This window comes from Malus sylvestris, chromosome 12 (assembly GCF_916048215.2).
Source record: "Malus sylvestris chromosome 12, drMalSylv7.2, whole genome shotgun sequence".
NCBI lineage: Eukaryota > Viridiplantae > Streptophyta > Magnoliopsida > Rosales > Rosaceae > Malus > Malus sylvestris.
This window is the reverse complement of record NC_062271.1, coordinates 28,297,471-28,315,579: the sequence shown is the minus strand read 5'-3', so window position 1 is coordinate 28,315,579 and position 18,109 is coordinate 28,297,471. Positions and strand designations below refer to the sequence as shown.

The window sequence follows — 18,109 nt, the reverse complement described above, 5'->3', positions numbered from 1 at the left end:
GGCGAGAATCAACCTGATGAGCATAGGGTGCGGCATCACTCGATGATTCATAGGGATAGAACAAGCCCAAATCCGTAGTACTCTTAAGGTAACTGAAGATGTCTTTCACGCCAGTCCAATGTCTGCGTGTTGGTGCATTGCTGTATCTTTCCAAAAGATTAACAGCGAAGGAGATGTCAGGTCTAGTGCATTGAACTAAGTACAATAAAACGCCTATCGCACTTCGATAAGGAACTTTAGGCTCCAAAATCTCTTCATTATCCTCCTTCGGACGGAAGGGATCTCGTTTTGCATCTAGCGTACGAACGACCATAGGAGTACTCGAAGACTTCGCTTTATCCTCATTAAAATGACGCAACACCTTCTGGGTGTAGTTCGATTGATGTACTAGGATTCCATCCGAACAATGCTTTATCTCGAGACTGAGACAGTATCGAGTCTTACCTAGATCTTTCATCTCAAATTCCGACTTCAGGTGGGAAGCAGTTCTTGCGAGCTCTTCAGAAGTTCCGATGAGATTCATGTCATCGACATATACTGCAACAATCGCAAATCCGGAATGTGACTTCTTAATGAACACACAAGGGCATAGTTCGTTGTTCACTTATCCCTGACTAGTCAAATACTCACTCAGACGGTTATACCACATTCTTCCGGATTGTTTCAAACCTTAGAGTGAACGCCTCAGCCGAATTGAAAGCGTGTTCCGGGGTTTGGAAATATTTGAACCAGTCAATGTAAGTCCTTCGGGAACTTTCATATAAATTTCTGTATCAAGATCCCCATAGAGGTACGCGGTTACTACGTCCATCAGCTGCATATCCAGTTTTTCAGAAACTACCAAACTGATAAGGTAGCGAAAAGTAATCACATCCATAACGGGTGAGTAAGTTTCGTCGTAGTCAATCCCAAGGTGTTGTGAGAAACCTTGTGCTACAAGACAAACTTTGTAACGCACAATCTCGTTCTTCTTATTACGCTTCCAAACGAAAACCCACTTGTAGCCAACGGGCTTCACATTTGGAGGAGTAGGAACTACAGGTCCAAACACCTTACGTTTTGCAAGTGAATCGAGTTCGACTTGGATTGCTTGTTTTTAGTTTGACTAATCAGCTCTACGTCCACATTCATCAACGGAACGTGGTTCAATGTCATCGCTCAACATGATCTCAGTAGCTACTGCAAATGCTAATGCATCGTTGACAGTCATCTCATTTCTACACCACACATCATCTAAGCTAGCATAATAGATCAAAATCTCACGATTCTCGAGAGGAGGATTCGTCTCTTCAAGGATGCTTCCGTAATCTAGAATTTCCTCATGAGTTGGGTAGAATGAGTAAGCGATAGTTGGATTCACGGTAGGCTCATCAGGACCTTATGTCGTGGTTTTCTTTTTCCGAGGGTGTGAATCCTTTGAACCAAGGGGTTTGCCACTCTTTTGTGTAGAGGCAGATGATTGGCTAGCTGCTAATGTACGTGGATCACCAGAATTGGCGTCCCGGGCTTCCAGAAGGGCAGTCCGTCGTACATCTGGTACATCCATCTTTGCTGGCGTATTTGCAGCTGGAATATGTAATCTTGTCACGCGCGCTAGATCGGTGAAAACATCTGGCATGCTCTGAGTTATGCTCTGGAGATCTAATATGCGTTGCACTTCAGCTTCAGACTGAGCGGTACGGGGATCTAAATGAGATAAAGTGGGAGTCGTCCACGATAATTCGCGTCGTTCATTAGAAACGTTGACGTTCTTATCTCCCCTTAACAACGGGAAGACTGTCTCGTAGAAGTGACAATTCACGAAATGAGCGGTAAACAGATCGCCTGTCAAAGGTTCTAAGTAACGAATAATCGAAGGAGAATCATATCCGACATAGATTCCCATCCTTCGCTGAGGCCCCATTTTTGTACGTAAGGGTGGCGAGATCGACACATATACCGCACAACCAAAGACGCGCTGATGCGATATGTCGGGTTCGCATTCGGTGACCAACTGAAGGGCACTAATGGTTGTGTCGCAACAGGGCTCAGGCGGACCAACTTTGCTGCGTGCAATATTGCATGGCCCTATGCAGCGATCGGGAGCTTGGTACGTATGACCAACGATCGAACAATCATTTGTAAGTGGTTAATGAAAGCCTCTGCCTGGCAGTTCTGGGTGTGAACATGGAGTACAGGATGTTCCACTTCAACCCCAACCGACATGCAATAGTCATCAAAAGTTTTAGATGTGAATTCTCCAGTATTATCCAATCGAATATATTTGATCGGATAATCAGGGTGGTGAGCCCTAAGCTTGATAACCTGAGCCAACAGTTTGGAGAATGCAGCGTTCCTTGTGGACAACAAGCACAAGTGTGACCAACATGTAGAAGCGTCAACCAAAACCATAAAATATCTAAATGGTCCGCAAGGAGGTTGAATCGGTCCACAAATGTCCCCCTGAATCCGTTGTAGAAAAATAGGAGGATTCGAATGAATCTTGTCATAAGAAGGCTTAGTAATAAGCTTTCCCATAGAACCTGTTTGACATGCGATTTCATGGATCAAACCTAAGCTTCGGGTTAGTGGATGCCTGTGTGAAGATTTGAGGATACGTTGCATCGCTCTTCGTCCAGGATGTCCCAAACGATTATGCCAAAGTGTAATTTCGTGCGCGGTCCTTGTGGTAGGGCCGGCTATATAGTGGCATTCTATGGGGCATATGGTCATAGTATACAGATCACTCGGGATACGCTCAATCTTCTCGAGAATACGCTTCTGGCCATATTCGTAGGAAGTTATGCACATAAATTCAACTCCATTTTCTACGTGGGTTTCATCGTGGTAATTGTTATCTCTAATGTCCTTGAAATTGAGTAACGTTCTTCTGGAACGTGGAGAATAGAGTGCCTCAGCAATGGTCAAGATTGTACCATTGGACAACATTATACGTGTCGTACCAAATCCTTCTATCAGGTTGGATGGGCCTGAGAGGGTTGTCAGAGGTGCATTCTTAGGTATGAAGTTAGTGAAATAGATGCGTTCACGCAAAACAGTGTGCGTGGTTGCACTATCTGCCAGACAACTAACTGTCCCACTAGTCATACCTAGAATGAAAAATTAATTTGAATCGGTCACATGCATAAAAGTTTGTAAAAACAAATATCAATTCAAAATAATTTCATTTATTCAAGGATTAAAACTTAATATCCAAAACAAATCGCCAACTAATAATCCAAAACATAAAGGAAAATTGTTCAAAATCAACAAAAAACAAGGGGGTTCTGCCACTAGGTGGAATTCGGCCCCAATGGTCTTATTTTAACTAGAAAATAAGTCAATGTATAAGATTCTAATCTTCCATGGGAGTGGTATCCTCCTGAAAGTCAGAAACCTTCATTTTTGTAGTCTCCGGTTCGTCCACTTGCATGAAGTTTGATTCAAGCTTCTTACGACGAGAATGATATTCATCTACAACCTTTTTGGGAGCTCGGCAAACACGGGACCAATGGTCCTTTGAACCACAGCAATAGCACATATCGTCATCCATGGTTTTGGGTGGGTGCTTTGCCCTTATTCTTAAAGTTCGGGGCCTTAGGAGCGAGGTTTGGGCGTTTCTGGGCTTTGTTTCCTCCTTTGGATGGGCCTTGGCTCTATTGACTTTTGTGGGATGGCTTTTGGCCTCCCCTACCACGCCTCTTTTGGTGTGTTGGGTGCTGATTAGTGCTATAATGTGCTTCAGGCACAACAGTAGCCCTAGTAGGTCGAGCTTAATGATTCTTCATCAACAGCTGGTTTTGCTTTTCAGCAAGAAGTAAAAGAGAGATCAAATCTGAGAACTTGGTGAACTTCTGAGCTCTATATTGTTGATGCATGACAATATTAGAAGCATAGAAGGTCGAGTAGGTCTTCTCTAGGAGATCCTCTTCAGTCAAAGTGTCATTGCAAAACTTGAGAAGTGATCGGATTCGACAAACTTCAGAATTATATTCATTCACAGACTTAAATTCTTGGAAGCGCAAGTGCTGCCAGTCGTGTCTTGCTTCAGGCAAGAATATGTCCTTTTGGTGATCGAAATGATCAGCCAAAACGACCCATAATGCACGTGGATCCTCCTCAGCAAGGTACTCAGTTTACAGAGCGTCATGGATATGTCTTCGGATGAAGATTATAGCAGTGGCTTTTTCAGCTTCGCCAACAGGTTCATCTGTTGCTTCTTCAATAGTAGGACGCAAGTTCTTTGCAATGAGGTGGAGCTTCATATCTTGAACCCACTTGAGGTAGTTCCTTCCAGAGACCTCTAAAGCGGTGAAGTCGAGTTTGTTTAAATTCGACATGTTCCTATCACAAAGTAGATGGACAAGATGTGCTAGTGTAATGGAGAAAAATCAATCCATTCACATAGGAGTAAAACATACAGGTTCTAATAGACATGTATTGGTTTAATTTTGCATGAAAAACTTCGGGTTTTCATGGGTGATATGTTTAAGTGAAAACTTCAGGTTTTCAAACAAGGCATGTTTATAAGAAACTTCAAGTTTCAAAGTAATTATGAACTTCAGGTTCATATATTCCTGCATGCAAACGCAAATATATATGCAAACAAATATGCAAGAAATATAACTTTAGGTGTATAATTATAATTGAATTAATTATTTGGACTGCGGGCCAAATTAAAGTGTGGGTGAAAAATATAAAAACCCAAATTATTTAAAGATATAAAATCTCGGGGCCTAAAGTATGGGCAAAGCCCACGGGTGGCTCATGGGTGAGCTGCAGGCTCACGGGGAGACATGGCAAGAGAAATGGGCTACTGTAGGTAGCAAAAAAAATTTCTTTGTGTTTTTTTTTCACACACAAGCTGCTTCAGGCAGGTCCAAGAAAAATCAAAACAAAAAAAATTTCCTTTTTTTTCGAGCTGGGCCGCTGCAGGCGAGCCCAGAAAAAACAAAAAGTTTTTTTTTTTCACCAGGCCGAGAAGAAAATGGGCCAAATGGATGGGCTATAATCGGGGAGCCCAGATGGCAAGGCTTCAAGCAGAACACCAAAGCCCGGAGGCCTGGTGTTTGTGACCGTGTCCATCTAAGCCCTAATAGGCTCGGGGCTGAACCAAAAACGCCCCAACGTGTGCTGGGTGTGTATCACAGGGGAAGAACACCGATTTTGATCGACGGCGCCACTGCAGGTGGTCGTGTCGAGGTTGTTGGGGCTCGGAGTGAGTCACGGTTGTCATGGATAACCACGGAGATAAGAGAATCTCAACGTTTCAACAACTATAAAACCCTAAAAATTGAAATCGAATTTTTGAGAAAATTCCGACGAGATTCTGGTGAATCTCAGTTTAATTGTCGACATGCGACGACTTCAGGTCGTCGGGAATTTGAACCAAAGGTTCAGGGTTATGGCTGCAGGCTATGCCATGGTCGGGGACACCATGAAAGGTGTCGGATTTCTGGGTTTTCTGGAAAGAAAGAGGGCTGCATGCTCTCGGTTTTGGGTGACGGAACCCATATGCAGGATGGTGGTCACGGGTTTGAAAGAACCCTAGGTTCCCAAAAATTGTTTTATATATATATTTTTTTCAATTCAATTCAGTTAGATGCATATATAATTCAATGAATCACATATTTACTTTGATGCATATGCAAATAATAGTTTCAATGCATGTACATATGTAAGATTTAATTCATGAAAAATATCAAATTCACATAATTGCAGCAATTTTGGTTATGAGGCATACACAATTTATGTAGAATCTAAAATACGTTAAACGTAAAGTTGGGTCATACATCATGGTGAATGTTCATATTATCATGGCTTGCAAAATATCGAGTTAAAAGTCGTTGTTTTGAAAGAACCTGATTGCGTGATAATATGGATGAACTGGTTTGATGCAGAAAAAAAATTCTCCAACGTCAGATTCCTAAGCGCAGCGGTAGGAGCGTGCTGATAATGTGTCGTGGTCTATTTTTATCTGACAAAGGGAGAGGGGCTGACGGCACAGGAGAGAGGGAAGATAGATATGTGTTTGTAAAATTGTAGGGGAATGTGTGTGTTGTTATCCCTCCTACATTGTGCCTTTATTTATAGTAGTAAAAGGAGAGAAGATATTCCTTCTTCTCCAAGTAATACAAGTAGTAATAGGAAAGGATAACTAGAATCAAATATAATCTAGGATTTACACAATCATACTTAAACTATGAATGTTCACAACAAATTTCTCTCTTTTTTTTTTTTTGTACAGTTTTTATCACATATGGTCTCTGGAATTGGACTTTTTAATCAAAATGTTACCTGAAACAGAAAATCCATCAATTTGGTATTTGAAACGAAACCAACATATCAAATTGATCGTTCCGTCAAATTTTTTGTTATGTGTTAATATAACACACGAATGGGTTCTACATGTCCATTCATCTCAATTAACGTGGATTAATAAAAACCAAACTTTTATAAATATTTAAAAACTAAAATTAACAAAACTACTCTCTCCCTAGGGTAGATAATATCATTTGTTAAAAAAAATTAACAAACTAAAAAAAATATATATAAAAACTCGAAAGAAAAACATCTTCTTCTTCAAGGTACCCTCTCCTTTTAAGTGACTGACAGTTAAAACTTAGGGTTTTTTTTTTATCTTCGTTACCGATCTAAGAAGAAGGCTCTTGAGAGTCGTTAGATCAAAGATACGGTACAGTGAAGCCGAAAAGCCATACGGGGAAGGATTTTGCCACCAAGATCGATGTTGCAACGACGAACCGCGACAATAGGAAAGCCGGAATAGCTGACTGAGGATAAGAAAATGAAGGACACACGAGATTGATAAGCTCACACGAGATTGATAAGCTCATATTTATATATATTTTACATCAAATTCACTTGTCTTTTCTTAGTTAGTTCCTTATATTTTTGATCTATTTACTTTGTTTGTGTTTTGTAGGATTTGTCAAGCACAGAAAAGAAAAATAGCATAAGTGAGATTTTAAGTAACAAATTCGTCAAAACTGCCTGTGCAGATCAGCTGACTTTGGAAGCAATCTACGAACAGCTCATAATGAATTAAGGAATTAGCCTTATATGCTTGGAAAGCTACGGATGTCTATTTTTTGAAGCATTTCGCGGATTGTTAATATCGTGTTTCTAGAAGAAGTTATGGACCTTTTAACACTGCAACGTTACCAAGAGGTTGAGCAGTTTGTAACTGCAATGAAAGCAATAAACCCAATAAATGTAGCAGCCGAAACTGATTCAGCCAAGAATAAGGCAGCTGACACTTATTCAAATATAAAAGGGAATGGAATTAAAGATGAGGATTAAGAGGGAGTAATTGGCATAAAGGCTACTCAAAGAGTTACAATTGTTTTACCATTTCCTCTCACTTATTGTCATCACTAAATGACTATCTTTTGTTTTAACTTAAGGATTGTGTGTAACTAAATTTTTAGTAGTTAGGGGCTGTTTTGAAGCCCCGAATATGATTGCAAGTTTGTTATGACATTTCGTTTGAATTACTTTTTGAATGGATGAAAATTGGTTCACTACTTGTCTCATTGATGAATTCTTTGTGTTTTCTACGGATGCATACTTAGGAAGCATATCTAGGATTCTAATGCTATGAATACGTGTGTGCCTACCTTTGTCGAATGAGGACCTACATATGTTCTAGAGTAATACTTGTTAATTGCAATTAACATCTGAACCAATTTCTAGGATAAGTAAGACAACGCCAGTACTTATGATGACTCAAACTCTTTTTGTTCTTAATGATTTCTACTTGTTAAATCTATGAATATGCCATTCTAGATTGCATGCTAGGGACTAAGTTAAGTTGAAAACGTCATTCTCTTAACATACTACATAAGAAAGAGTAATAGGTTGAGTTCTAACATTGAGCCAACTTGAGCATCTTCATTCGGAAATAAAAGGAATTTGAATGAAACATAACATGTTAGCATGATTATATGGTGGTGGATAGCAATTCCCCTAACTCATTTTTCTTAATTTGTGAACTACTTAAAATCTGTTTCTGTCCTGTTTTCATTCGATTTAATTTAAATAGAAAATCAACTCCAAAAATCCCAAATATTTGTGTGAGTGTAACTCTGTGTGTCTAGTGTGTTCATATAAAATTTCGTAGACTTTAGGTAAGTGTTAGTCGGTCTAATAATTATTTTTCGGTGGCTGGTCAGTAGGGACAGCAACTCAGTTTTTGTGACATTTTAAGTAGTTAGATAAAACAATCTTCTGCAGGAAAGACCCTTATTTTCATATGCTACAATTGACAAATCTTAGTGTTAATAAAGAAAATCAATAGGACATTTGTGTGCTGCTTTGTGGTGTGCTTTTAATCCTATCAGAGATTGAGTGCTCGCACTGCAGCATTACGACATCCGTGGAAGCTTGAAGAAGTAAAATTTACAACAAAATAAAATCTTCTAAATAGAGTTGGGCGCGCTCTCTCTCTCTCTTTCTCTCTCGCTGCTCTTTCTTTGATCTGACAACGACATGACCGATTTCACTTCCAAAGAATTTCCGACAATGACATAGCCGATGATTTCACTTCTAGAGAATTTTCACGGAAGAACTAAAATAATTGATGGTGAACAAACCAAAGACTAGAGATCAAAGTCAGGAGTTATATCAATTTGAAAGACAATTTTGTTGGATTTTTGGATTGCCAGGCCCGTCCCACTCTAATGACACCGATACTATTTCTAACTTTACCACCTGCCCAATCCGTCGGGTATGAAATTTTACCATAAAAAACGTCGGTATTAGTTAGAGTAGGGTAATTCTATTTAAACTTATTAAGTTTCTTTGAACCCCCCATGTGGGACATTTAACAAATTTTACCTAAAAAAACCTTTATCAGCACATGATTGTCACATCTTTCAAAGCTGCAGAGCAGCTTCCCATTCATTTCACGTGGTGATGATCTTGTTTTCCACTAAAAAATTCATCTGGGCTCCACTCCATTTTGAGTCACTTACCAATCCTTATTTGTGGGAATTTCTTTTAGGCCTAATCGGATAAATAGTCCCCGTGGTCATAAGGTATTCAGACGATAGCCCATGTGGTAAAAAAATTCGGATTTAAACCTCTGTGGTCACAGTCTGTTAGGATTTATGCCCTTTTGTCATTCATCCATTAGGTTTAGGTTGGCCAAATCGGATAAATGGTCCTCGTGGTCATAAGGAATTCGGAAGATAGCCCCTGTGGTAGAAAAAATTCGGATTTAAACCCCTGTGGTCTAAGTCAATTAGGATTTATGCCTGAAATTAGAGGTTCTGTCATTCTTTCGTTAAGCTTATAGGTGGAGCAGAGTTTCTCTGAGTATCTATAAATAAAAAATATCTTACAATAAAAAGAGGGGGGGAAGAAGATTTCAGTTTATGGTAAAAAAATTCATTCATCTCAGTTATTTCACGAGAAGAAAAAGACGAAAACAGAGGATCTGTTGAATTTCAAATAGTTAGTTTCACCAATAGGATACGAAGACTTACTTCACATTAACAATTACACAAAAAAACTATTTATCTCAGAGAGGTTTACGTAAAATTCTGGGAAAACTCTAACGATTACTGTCTTATTTGTCAAAGAAAAATAGAATATGTTATAAAGAATTAATTAATCGGTTGGATATTCGGGAGTAAAAAACTCGTTAATTTTATAAAGGCATTTTGAATTATTTGATTTACTAGATCTTGAATTTTAATGAATTATGTGATTTATTAGTTCCACCTCGTTCTGTCGCGTCTCCTCAGAGAAACTCTGCTCCACCTGTAAGCTTAGCGGAGAAATGATAAAACCTCTAGTTTCAGGCATAAATCCTAACAAACTTAGACCACAGGGGTTTAAATCCGAATTTTTTTTACCACATGGACTATCTGCCGAATACCTTATGACCACGGGGACCATTTATCCGATTTTGCCAACCTAAACCCAATGGAGGAATGACATAAGGGCGTAAATCTTAACAGACTTAGATCACAGGGGTTTAAATCCTAACAGACTGTGACCACAGGGGTTCAAATCCGAATTTTTTTACCACATGGGCTATCATCCGAATACCTTATGACCACTAGTACCATTTATCCGATTAGGCCTTTCTTTTATATAGATTTTCTGACCCATTGGAAGGCTTCGGACATTTATACGATTGTAGAGACAAAATATAGAACACCATTGGAGATGCTCTCAGTGCTACCAACTCGGGTAACCTGTCGTGGGCCGTTACGAGCCAACACTTGGGAAGACTTCAGGAGATGACGCTCCTGCCCTACACACGACTACCTTTATGGCGCGTTTACGTAACTGTAATTGGATTGAGGAGGAATTGAATTGAGAATGAATTGGATTGAGGAGGTGTCAGAATCGAATTCCTGTTAAAGCTGTTTACTTAAATGTTCTGGAATCGGAGTAAAAATGAAACAAAATTCATATAAGTTGTTTACTAGTTCACCTGAATCGGAATGAAAATTAATATGATTACTAAAATACCCTTAATCTAAATAATAGAAAAATTCACAAGTTTTTAATACAATTTCACACTCACACACTGATGCGATGTAATTTAAGCACTCAAATTAAACCCTCTTTTGACAATTGTAGTATATGTATAAGTAGGGATCGTTCTGGACCGGGGATTAGGAGGGCTTCCTAAAACCTTTAAATTGACTCAAAAAACATAAAAACAAAATTAAAAACGTTTGAATAGACTCAAGGGACTCAAAACAGATTCTAAAGATTCAAAACAACTTAAAAACACTCAAAACTGCCTAAAAGCACAAACTAGGCAGATTTGGACTCTAAATCAACTATGGACGAATTTAGTGTTTTGGCTTGAATCAAAACACTCAAAAACACAAACAAAACAGAAATTTAACACTTTGAAACAAGAAAGTAAAAAGGGGATTTTGGTTTGGATGAATTTGAAATAAACAAGCAAGTTATAAAACTAGGCAGATTCTAAAATGAATTTGAGAAATAAAATGATGGATGGATTAGTTAGAGGTCCGTTCTTCACACATGACACTCTTGTATATGAATCGATTTCCAATTGCTTTTCAATAAACTATTATGCTCAACACCCCAGATTAACCGTGATGCACAAATTAACCCTCAGATTTTCCTTTACTCATTGAATTGGATGAATGCATGCGACAACCCAAATCATTCTCTAAAAGTCCTCTATATGAATGCATAATAGAGATACAATGAGAGATCATTATGTTCAATGAAAATCATAAGTGTTGACGAGACAATTATAACTATGAATGCATGATACAATTGCCAAGAATTCAATTAATGCGATTGTGATAAACAACCTTCACTACTCATGAATATAAACTTGTAACGATTAGGTGAAACTCATTTATATTCTAGCATCTAATTTATTCATGAAAATTAAGTATGTATCCTTAATAAACATACAAGAATCAGTTATGAATAAAATAGATAATTGAATTGCAATCACAACTTATCAAATCACAATTGGAAGAAATCAATTCATATCTCAAGCATGTTCATGGCTTCAAACTTCCCCCTAACTAAATGGGGGTTTAGCCACTCATAATTGCAACAAAATCAGAAAATGAATTTAACATTGGAAACAAAAGAAACAAAACACCTAAACGCTCCAACGATCCAAGTTGACATCACGCACGTCCAAGCACTTTCCTTTCCTTCCTTTGCTACGGCACAAGGTGTTGGTGAGTGTTTGAAGGTTTGTTTGTATGGAGGAACGGATGTAAATATGAATGGATGTGTTTGGATGAAGGTTGTATTGAAAATGGGAGTGAATGATCTAAAAAAATATATGAACTAAATTTATGTTACACACACTTCCTTTTATAGAGGAAGTGCAAGGCAATGGAGGGGGACATGAAGTGGTGTTGAAATGATTCAAAGGTGAAAGTGAAGTAATGATGCAAAGGTGAAAGTAAAAGTGAAGTAATGATGCAAAACATGGGTAAAATGGAGTGGTGTTGAAATGATTCAAAGGTGAAAGTGAAGTAATGATGCAAAGCATGAGGGGTAAAATGGAGTGGTGTTGAAATTATTCAAAGGTGAAGGTGGAGTGATGATTGATGCAAGAAATTTGGAATGATGGAGGGAACAAGGGTGGTGCTAGGCAATGAGTGAATGAAATAGACAAGGAATGTTGTTGGAACTTAGGGACATTGAGGATTTTGAAAGATTAGATCAAAATAAGGTAATCTTGACTCATGTTTCTTCTTTGGTTGCTGAGCTCTTTGTCATTAATTATTCTTTCTTTTTAACACATTCCAAGCCTCTTTAGTCTTCAATTTCGTCCATCCACCTTGCTCCATGCATGTGCTATCCATTCCAAGCCCAAAACTGCTCCAAAATGCACCAAAATGCACCTTATTGCTTTATAAGGCTTATGAACCTACAATCACACGAAAATAGCTTAAAATACATAATTAACTAAGAAATAACAACATAAATGCATGAGAACAAGCTAACTCACAACAACAACAACAACAAAGCCTTTTCCCACTAAGTGGGGTCGGCTATATGAATCCTAGAACGCCATTGCGCTCGGTTTTGTGTCATAAATATGCTCCTATCACACACACACACACACATATATGTATAGTTTTATTAAAATATTAACCATTCCCGTTGGAAAATATTGGAATATATTGGTTGGCACACCATCGGAGTACATCATCATTTTTTTTTCTATTTTTTTCAGTCCCTTTTCGCTTCGTTCTCTCCGTCCGTTCTCTCTAGCTCTCTCTCTCTCTCTCTAGCTCTCTCTCTTAGTCTCTAGCTATTTCTCATTCTCTCCGTCTAAGCAGCAAACCTTCCATAAACGCAGCAGCATACCCAGAAGCATACAGTTCGAAAGATCTGAGGGGTGGAATCTGAACTTTCAGTGGAGATTTCAGACGAGCCGATGGGCATTGTTCCTATGTAGCTTCGCCAGTGGGTGATAGGTCTTGGTAGTTTGGGAGGTGGTGCGGTGGTTTGCATTGGTTAAGGGTGGGATGGGTGTGTGCTTTGGGTGGTTGAATCGTGGGAGGTAGATGGGAGGGGAGGGCAATTTTGGTAGAGAAGTTTGATTCCAGATGCTGGCTTTCTTCCGGAATTCAATTACCACCTTCAAGTTAGTATTTGGCTTCCGGGAATATCAAGAATCCGATTACTGATTTTGGGTGGAGCCCACTAATTTTTTCATTCCCAAAATTTGGTAAATGCCGGAATCACTTGGATTGGAATTCAATTCCCTTTCTTCTACCTCCATTCCGGTTTGGTAAACACGCCATTATTGTTTTAGGGTTGTGATATTCACACATCCTTAACTACTTTTTCCACATTCTTTCAAATTTTTAATACTTAATTGGTATCCTACTATTTAATCTTTCATATATACCCTTCTTACTTTTTGCCTTTTGAAAGTTGTTTTTTATTTTTGATTTTACTTAGAAAGAATCAACAATCAAGATAAACTCTCAGACTTCTCTCCTTCCTCTGTGCCTCCGTTCCCCTATCCTCTTTGCTTTCATTCATACCTTCCATGAAAAGCCAATATATTACCCTTCTTTATTCCTTCTTGTGAAAACCACAATGGATGACTTGATAATAAGTAGGGTCGGCCCTGAGGGTAGCCCAAGTAGGCGCCCGCCTAGGGCCCCCACTTTGAAGGGCCCCCCAAATTTCTTTATATCATGTAAATAACATATAAATATAGAAAAAGTAAGAGATATCATAATTCCTTTGTTGGCGCAGTGGAAATGTTCAGCTTTCTTTTTCTTTGGGGTGCTGAGCTCAAAACATGAGATGCCTTTTTTAGTCATTAAATTTTTCTTGTTTTTCAAATTTACTGCCAATCCATCTGTCCAACTCCCAATCCATCTATCCAACTGTATATAAAGTTATAAAACTCAAGTCCCTTTGCAATCTTTTTTTCTTTCAACTTCCCAATCTCTCCATTTCTATCGAATTTTTAAACCAACTATCATATGGTCTTGAAGATTGTACTTTAATGTAATCAAAACTTTGAATTTATATTTTGCCTTTCAATAATTTTTTATTCAATGGATTGTTTTAGTATTCGATTTGTTAGTGTGATGTTGATTTTACAGGAAAAAAAAACATAAGAAAAACAATTGGCGTTGTTGAATTTATTACACACATCAATCAAGTTTTATTGTTCTTTACTCCCTCGATCATCAAGTTTTATCGTTATTCACTCTCAATCTTAGACTCTTGAGTACAAACATTTAGTACATTTGCATCTAAAAACATGAGCCGTGTAATGTTTAAGTAATGTTACTGTGTATTCGCTTTATTTAATTACAATTTAGGTATGATGGAAAATTTTAAATTTTATTTATGCGTGTTTCATTTTTTCCTTCTCAGATGTCAATCTATCGGTTTTTGGCTGGTGGAGCTATCGATTTGTTCTTTGGATTTTACAATTTCTACACGTGAAGGTAAAAAGAACTATGAATAACAAAAGGAATCAGATGCTACAAAATGATAGTAATTTTGGCACTCCAATTGGAATTGAAATGTTTATTGAAAATGTTTGTCGTACTGATTATGAGCATATGTTACCTGAAAGCCTTACATTTGACGAACAAAGTTTTGTGATGCAACAAGAGTGCGATTCTATCGCTTCAGATATAGATAGCCTTAAAAAAAATTCTGAAGTCCAAAACAAAAGAGAAAAAAAAAAAAAAAAAAAAGCGCATCCTGCAGCAATATGAATACAGCTGAAGCAACTGTAGATGAGATCGAATTTGACAATTTTAATCAGATGGATAGAGGTGGTCAAGCCTTCTTTCAGAGAAGCAGGGTAAGTATGTCATCTTTTTCGCTTACAGTTTCTCTATTAACTTATAATTGTTTTGTTCTATTACTGATAGGTTTCATTTGTTTTATTATATTACTTAAATTCAGTTATAGTAGTTTCCGCTTCATACAATTTAATCCAACTTAATATTAGTCGACTTTGAGTAGGTCCTAATAATCCAACACGTAAATACTTAATAATCCCACCTTTAACTTACATATTTGTTAAAATCCTTTCGTTTTGTAGAAATATAAGTACAAGGTACACAATTTATTCTTCATTACAAACATTTAGTTCAATCCAAAACTAAAGAACATTACTATCTTGACTTATGTATCTGAAGCTAATGTAATGTTGAATATTTTCTTTTCCAAAATTAGGTTTGGATGCTACTTAAACGTAGGAGATTGAAAAAAGGATATTCAGTTGCTGTGGCCTCGCTGTAAGTTTGGACAAACTTTAATTTCGACTCATATGAACACTTTTATATACTAACAATATGTATATTTTACTTTCACGTTTGCAATACAATGAGCGTATTTCAATCCACCATTTGGAATCTTTTTACTCGAACAAGTAGATTAGAAACCGAGTGCGATGAAGTTGGAAACCCAAAGTAAATGGATCTCGTAATCAATTTGGTGGTTTCCAGTGCATATTGCTTTGCTTGAATGGTCAGAAAATCCTTTCATTATACTATCTATATTCAGTTATAATACTTTCACTTGCGTATGATGCAATGAAATAGAATATTAGTTGAACTAGAAACGATTCTAATTATCCAAACATCAGCTTGGGTGCCACTTTAAATGTAGGAAAATTGAAAAAAAAGGATCTTTGGTTGCTGTTTTTGGATTTGACAATATTGGCTTCACTGTAAATTATAACAAACTTTAATTTCGATACATAAATGCACATATTTATATACCAACAATGTACATCTTACATTTGCAATTCACTATTTGAAACCCTTTCAGTCGAACAAGAAGTTTAGAGTCCAAATATGAAGATTTTGAGGCCCAAAGTAATCGGATCTCATGATCGAATGGGTGGTTTTCTAAGCATATTACTTAATGATATGGTGAGAAAATCGTTCAGTTATACTATCTATGTTGACTTACAGTACTTTCACTTTCATATAGTTGAATACAAGTCAAATAGAATATTAGTCGACTTAAAACCGATTCTAATTATTCAACGCAGAGCTACCTAATAATCTTACGTGTAACATACATATTTATTAAAACCGATTCTAATGTAATGCTGAATTATGTTTTTTACAACATCAGGTTTGGTTGCCACTTTAAATGTAACAAAACCGAAAAAGAATCATCAATTGCTCTTTTTTGACTTGGCTCCGGTGGCCTCGCTGTAAGTGAACAAACTTTTTTTATCGCAAATACTTTATTATTAATGCTTATATATGCTTTGTTTAGATTGCTGAAACTGCAAGAATTTTGTGCAGCGTCACAAATGACTCGGCTTGACTTCAATCCCAAGAGGTTTAAAAAAGGTATTTATGATGTTGTCATATTGATTCACCATGATTTAACAGGTAAAACTTGGAAATTAAACAAGCACAATCTCATATCAGGATTTAGTTTTGAATTTCTGTGCAGGTGCATTTGACCACATCACCAACAGCTACTACAACACGTTAGGGACAATTAAACAAGCACGTTGTAGAATCCATAAAAAATCATGTAAATTGTATATAGTTAGGACTTAGAAATTAGCTATTTTGATGGTGTACGTAGGCTCTTGATGAAAATCCAATAGAATCTAGATGAAACTGAAAGACTTATTATATCATGTGAATTAAGTTGCTTTGATTAATTTTGGAATTATTTAGAAGTGGTTTTGATAGATTGTGGGTTACGATTCCAAAACCCGCTGCGAAGCGCGGGCATTTTTGCTAGTGATAATTCTATTCATACCACAAAGGATTATTAATACAAGCATGCATACTTGACAATTAAAGATTTCTACAAATCAGAAATACAATCAAAATCAAGTTACAATATTAATTCCTAAACATTAAGAGAGATTATTTCCTTAGACAAGACTACTTCTCTAAGTAGCTACCATCCCGCATCACTGACAACAAACACTTCCACTTTGCATAGCAGATGGATTATTTATCATAACTAAGCGACGTTCCTGAATTACCAACCCAGTAAAGATCGAGAAAGCGTCATTGACGTAGTTCATTACCCCAAACCCTAATTGCTACATGCATACAGGGTGTCTGACCTAGTTAATTATTTTCTCAAGCTAACACACCACGGCAGAGTAATTACACAAACAAGAACATGATTTTGACCTGAAGAACATGCGCCGCAACCTCTTCGTCACCCAAATAAGAAACCGAATAGTGTGCATTATACCGACTATGCCCAGCAAAGCAGTCCAAGTAAGAACGGATATCCGGTATAGGTCAAAGGTTGTAGCTGTAGGTGAGTGCCAGGAATGTGAGAGTGACGCATATGGACATCGATAGGAGCCACGTGCAGAACCGATTGTGGAGAGGAAATCCACTAACGAGCAAAAGGGTAACACTCAAAGAAGCAAGGAACGAGATGGTATTGGATGTTAGGAAAGCGGCGAAGTAATTGTAGACGTCATCAGTACCGTAGCTTAACACTGCAGTTCCAGCTATGCATGTTCTCTCTTCACTGCAAATTGTTCTGTTATCATTGGTTCCAGAATAATAAATGGTAGTGTTTGTATTATTGGTTTCCCAAACACCACCTGGTGGGTTGACTATGGCTTGAAAAGTCATGGTCGAGATCATCGTAGCCACAACCATCAGCATGCCACGTGTCTCGACCACCCAATTACTCGGATATCTCAACCATTTCATCAATTTTATCCAGCACCACCTTGCTGGTTTTGATCCCATTTCCGATGGTGCTACTTGTACAACAACAGCAGCGGCGGCAACATCTGAGTTAGGTTTATCATTTTCATTATTTTGTCTTCTGATTAATCCTGCGTCCATCAAAATTAGTTGAATTTCTAAGCTTCTGCTAAAGTCCTCTCTGGCAACGCTGCTGTACTCTAAGATATCTAACATGGTCAGAGACATCCCATTCACACCAGTTGCTTCTGCTCTTATAGCATCAACGGAAAGCAGGTAACGTATAGTCTGCAAAATAATATATACACTTTATTAATTTGGTGGAAATTATGCTCCTAAGGGGAGCAAACAAAAGAAAGTACACATAAATTTGGGTTAATCTCAATTTACTACTTTGAATTTTCTTGATTTTCTACATTTGATATGTCTAAATTTTTTTT

The 18,109-nt window shown here is 37.6% G+C and overlaps 1 protein-coding gene and 1 long non-coding RNA gene across 8 annotated transcripts in view; one reads left to right on the top strand and one right to left on the bottom strand.

The window, feature by feature from the left end:
• LOC126594499 (uncharacterized) overlaps positions 1–16,565 on the top strand; it is a 47,802-nt gene extending 31,237 nt beyond the window's left edge. Inside the window, exons 3-5 of one of the 4 annotated variants that reach the window (XR_007613293.1) lie at positions 16,099–16,180; positions 16,275–16,322; positions 16,429–16,564. This is a non-coding gene — a long non-coding RNA (uncharacterized LOC126594499). Of the gene's footprint in view, positions 1–16,098; positions 16,181–16,274 lie in introns of all 4 variants that reach the window. The other 3 variants (XR_007613292.1, XR_007613290.1, XR_007613294.1) reach the window with 3 other exon arrangements.
• LOC126594459 (ankyrin repeat-containing protein BDA1-like) overlaps positions 1–18,109 on the bottom strand; it is a 152,002-nt gene that overhangs the window by 83,316 nt on the left and 50,577 nt on the right. Inside the window, exon 3 of one of the 4 annotated variants that reach the window (XM_050260794.1) lies at positions 16,809–17,479. The exons of the other annotated variants lie outside the window; for them this stretch is intronic. Coding sequence (XP_050116751.1) covers positions 17,247–17,479 — 233 coding nt within the window. The 3' untranslated portion in view covers positions 16,809–17,246. Of the gene's footprint in view, positions 1–16,808; positions 17,480–18,109 lie in introns of those variants that run through there. 4 annotated transcript variants of the gene reach the window in all.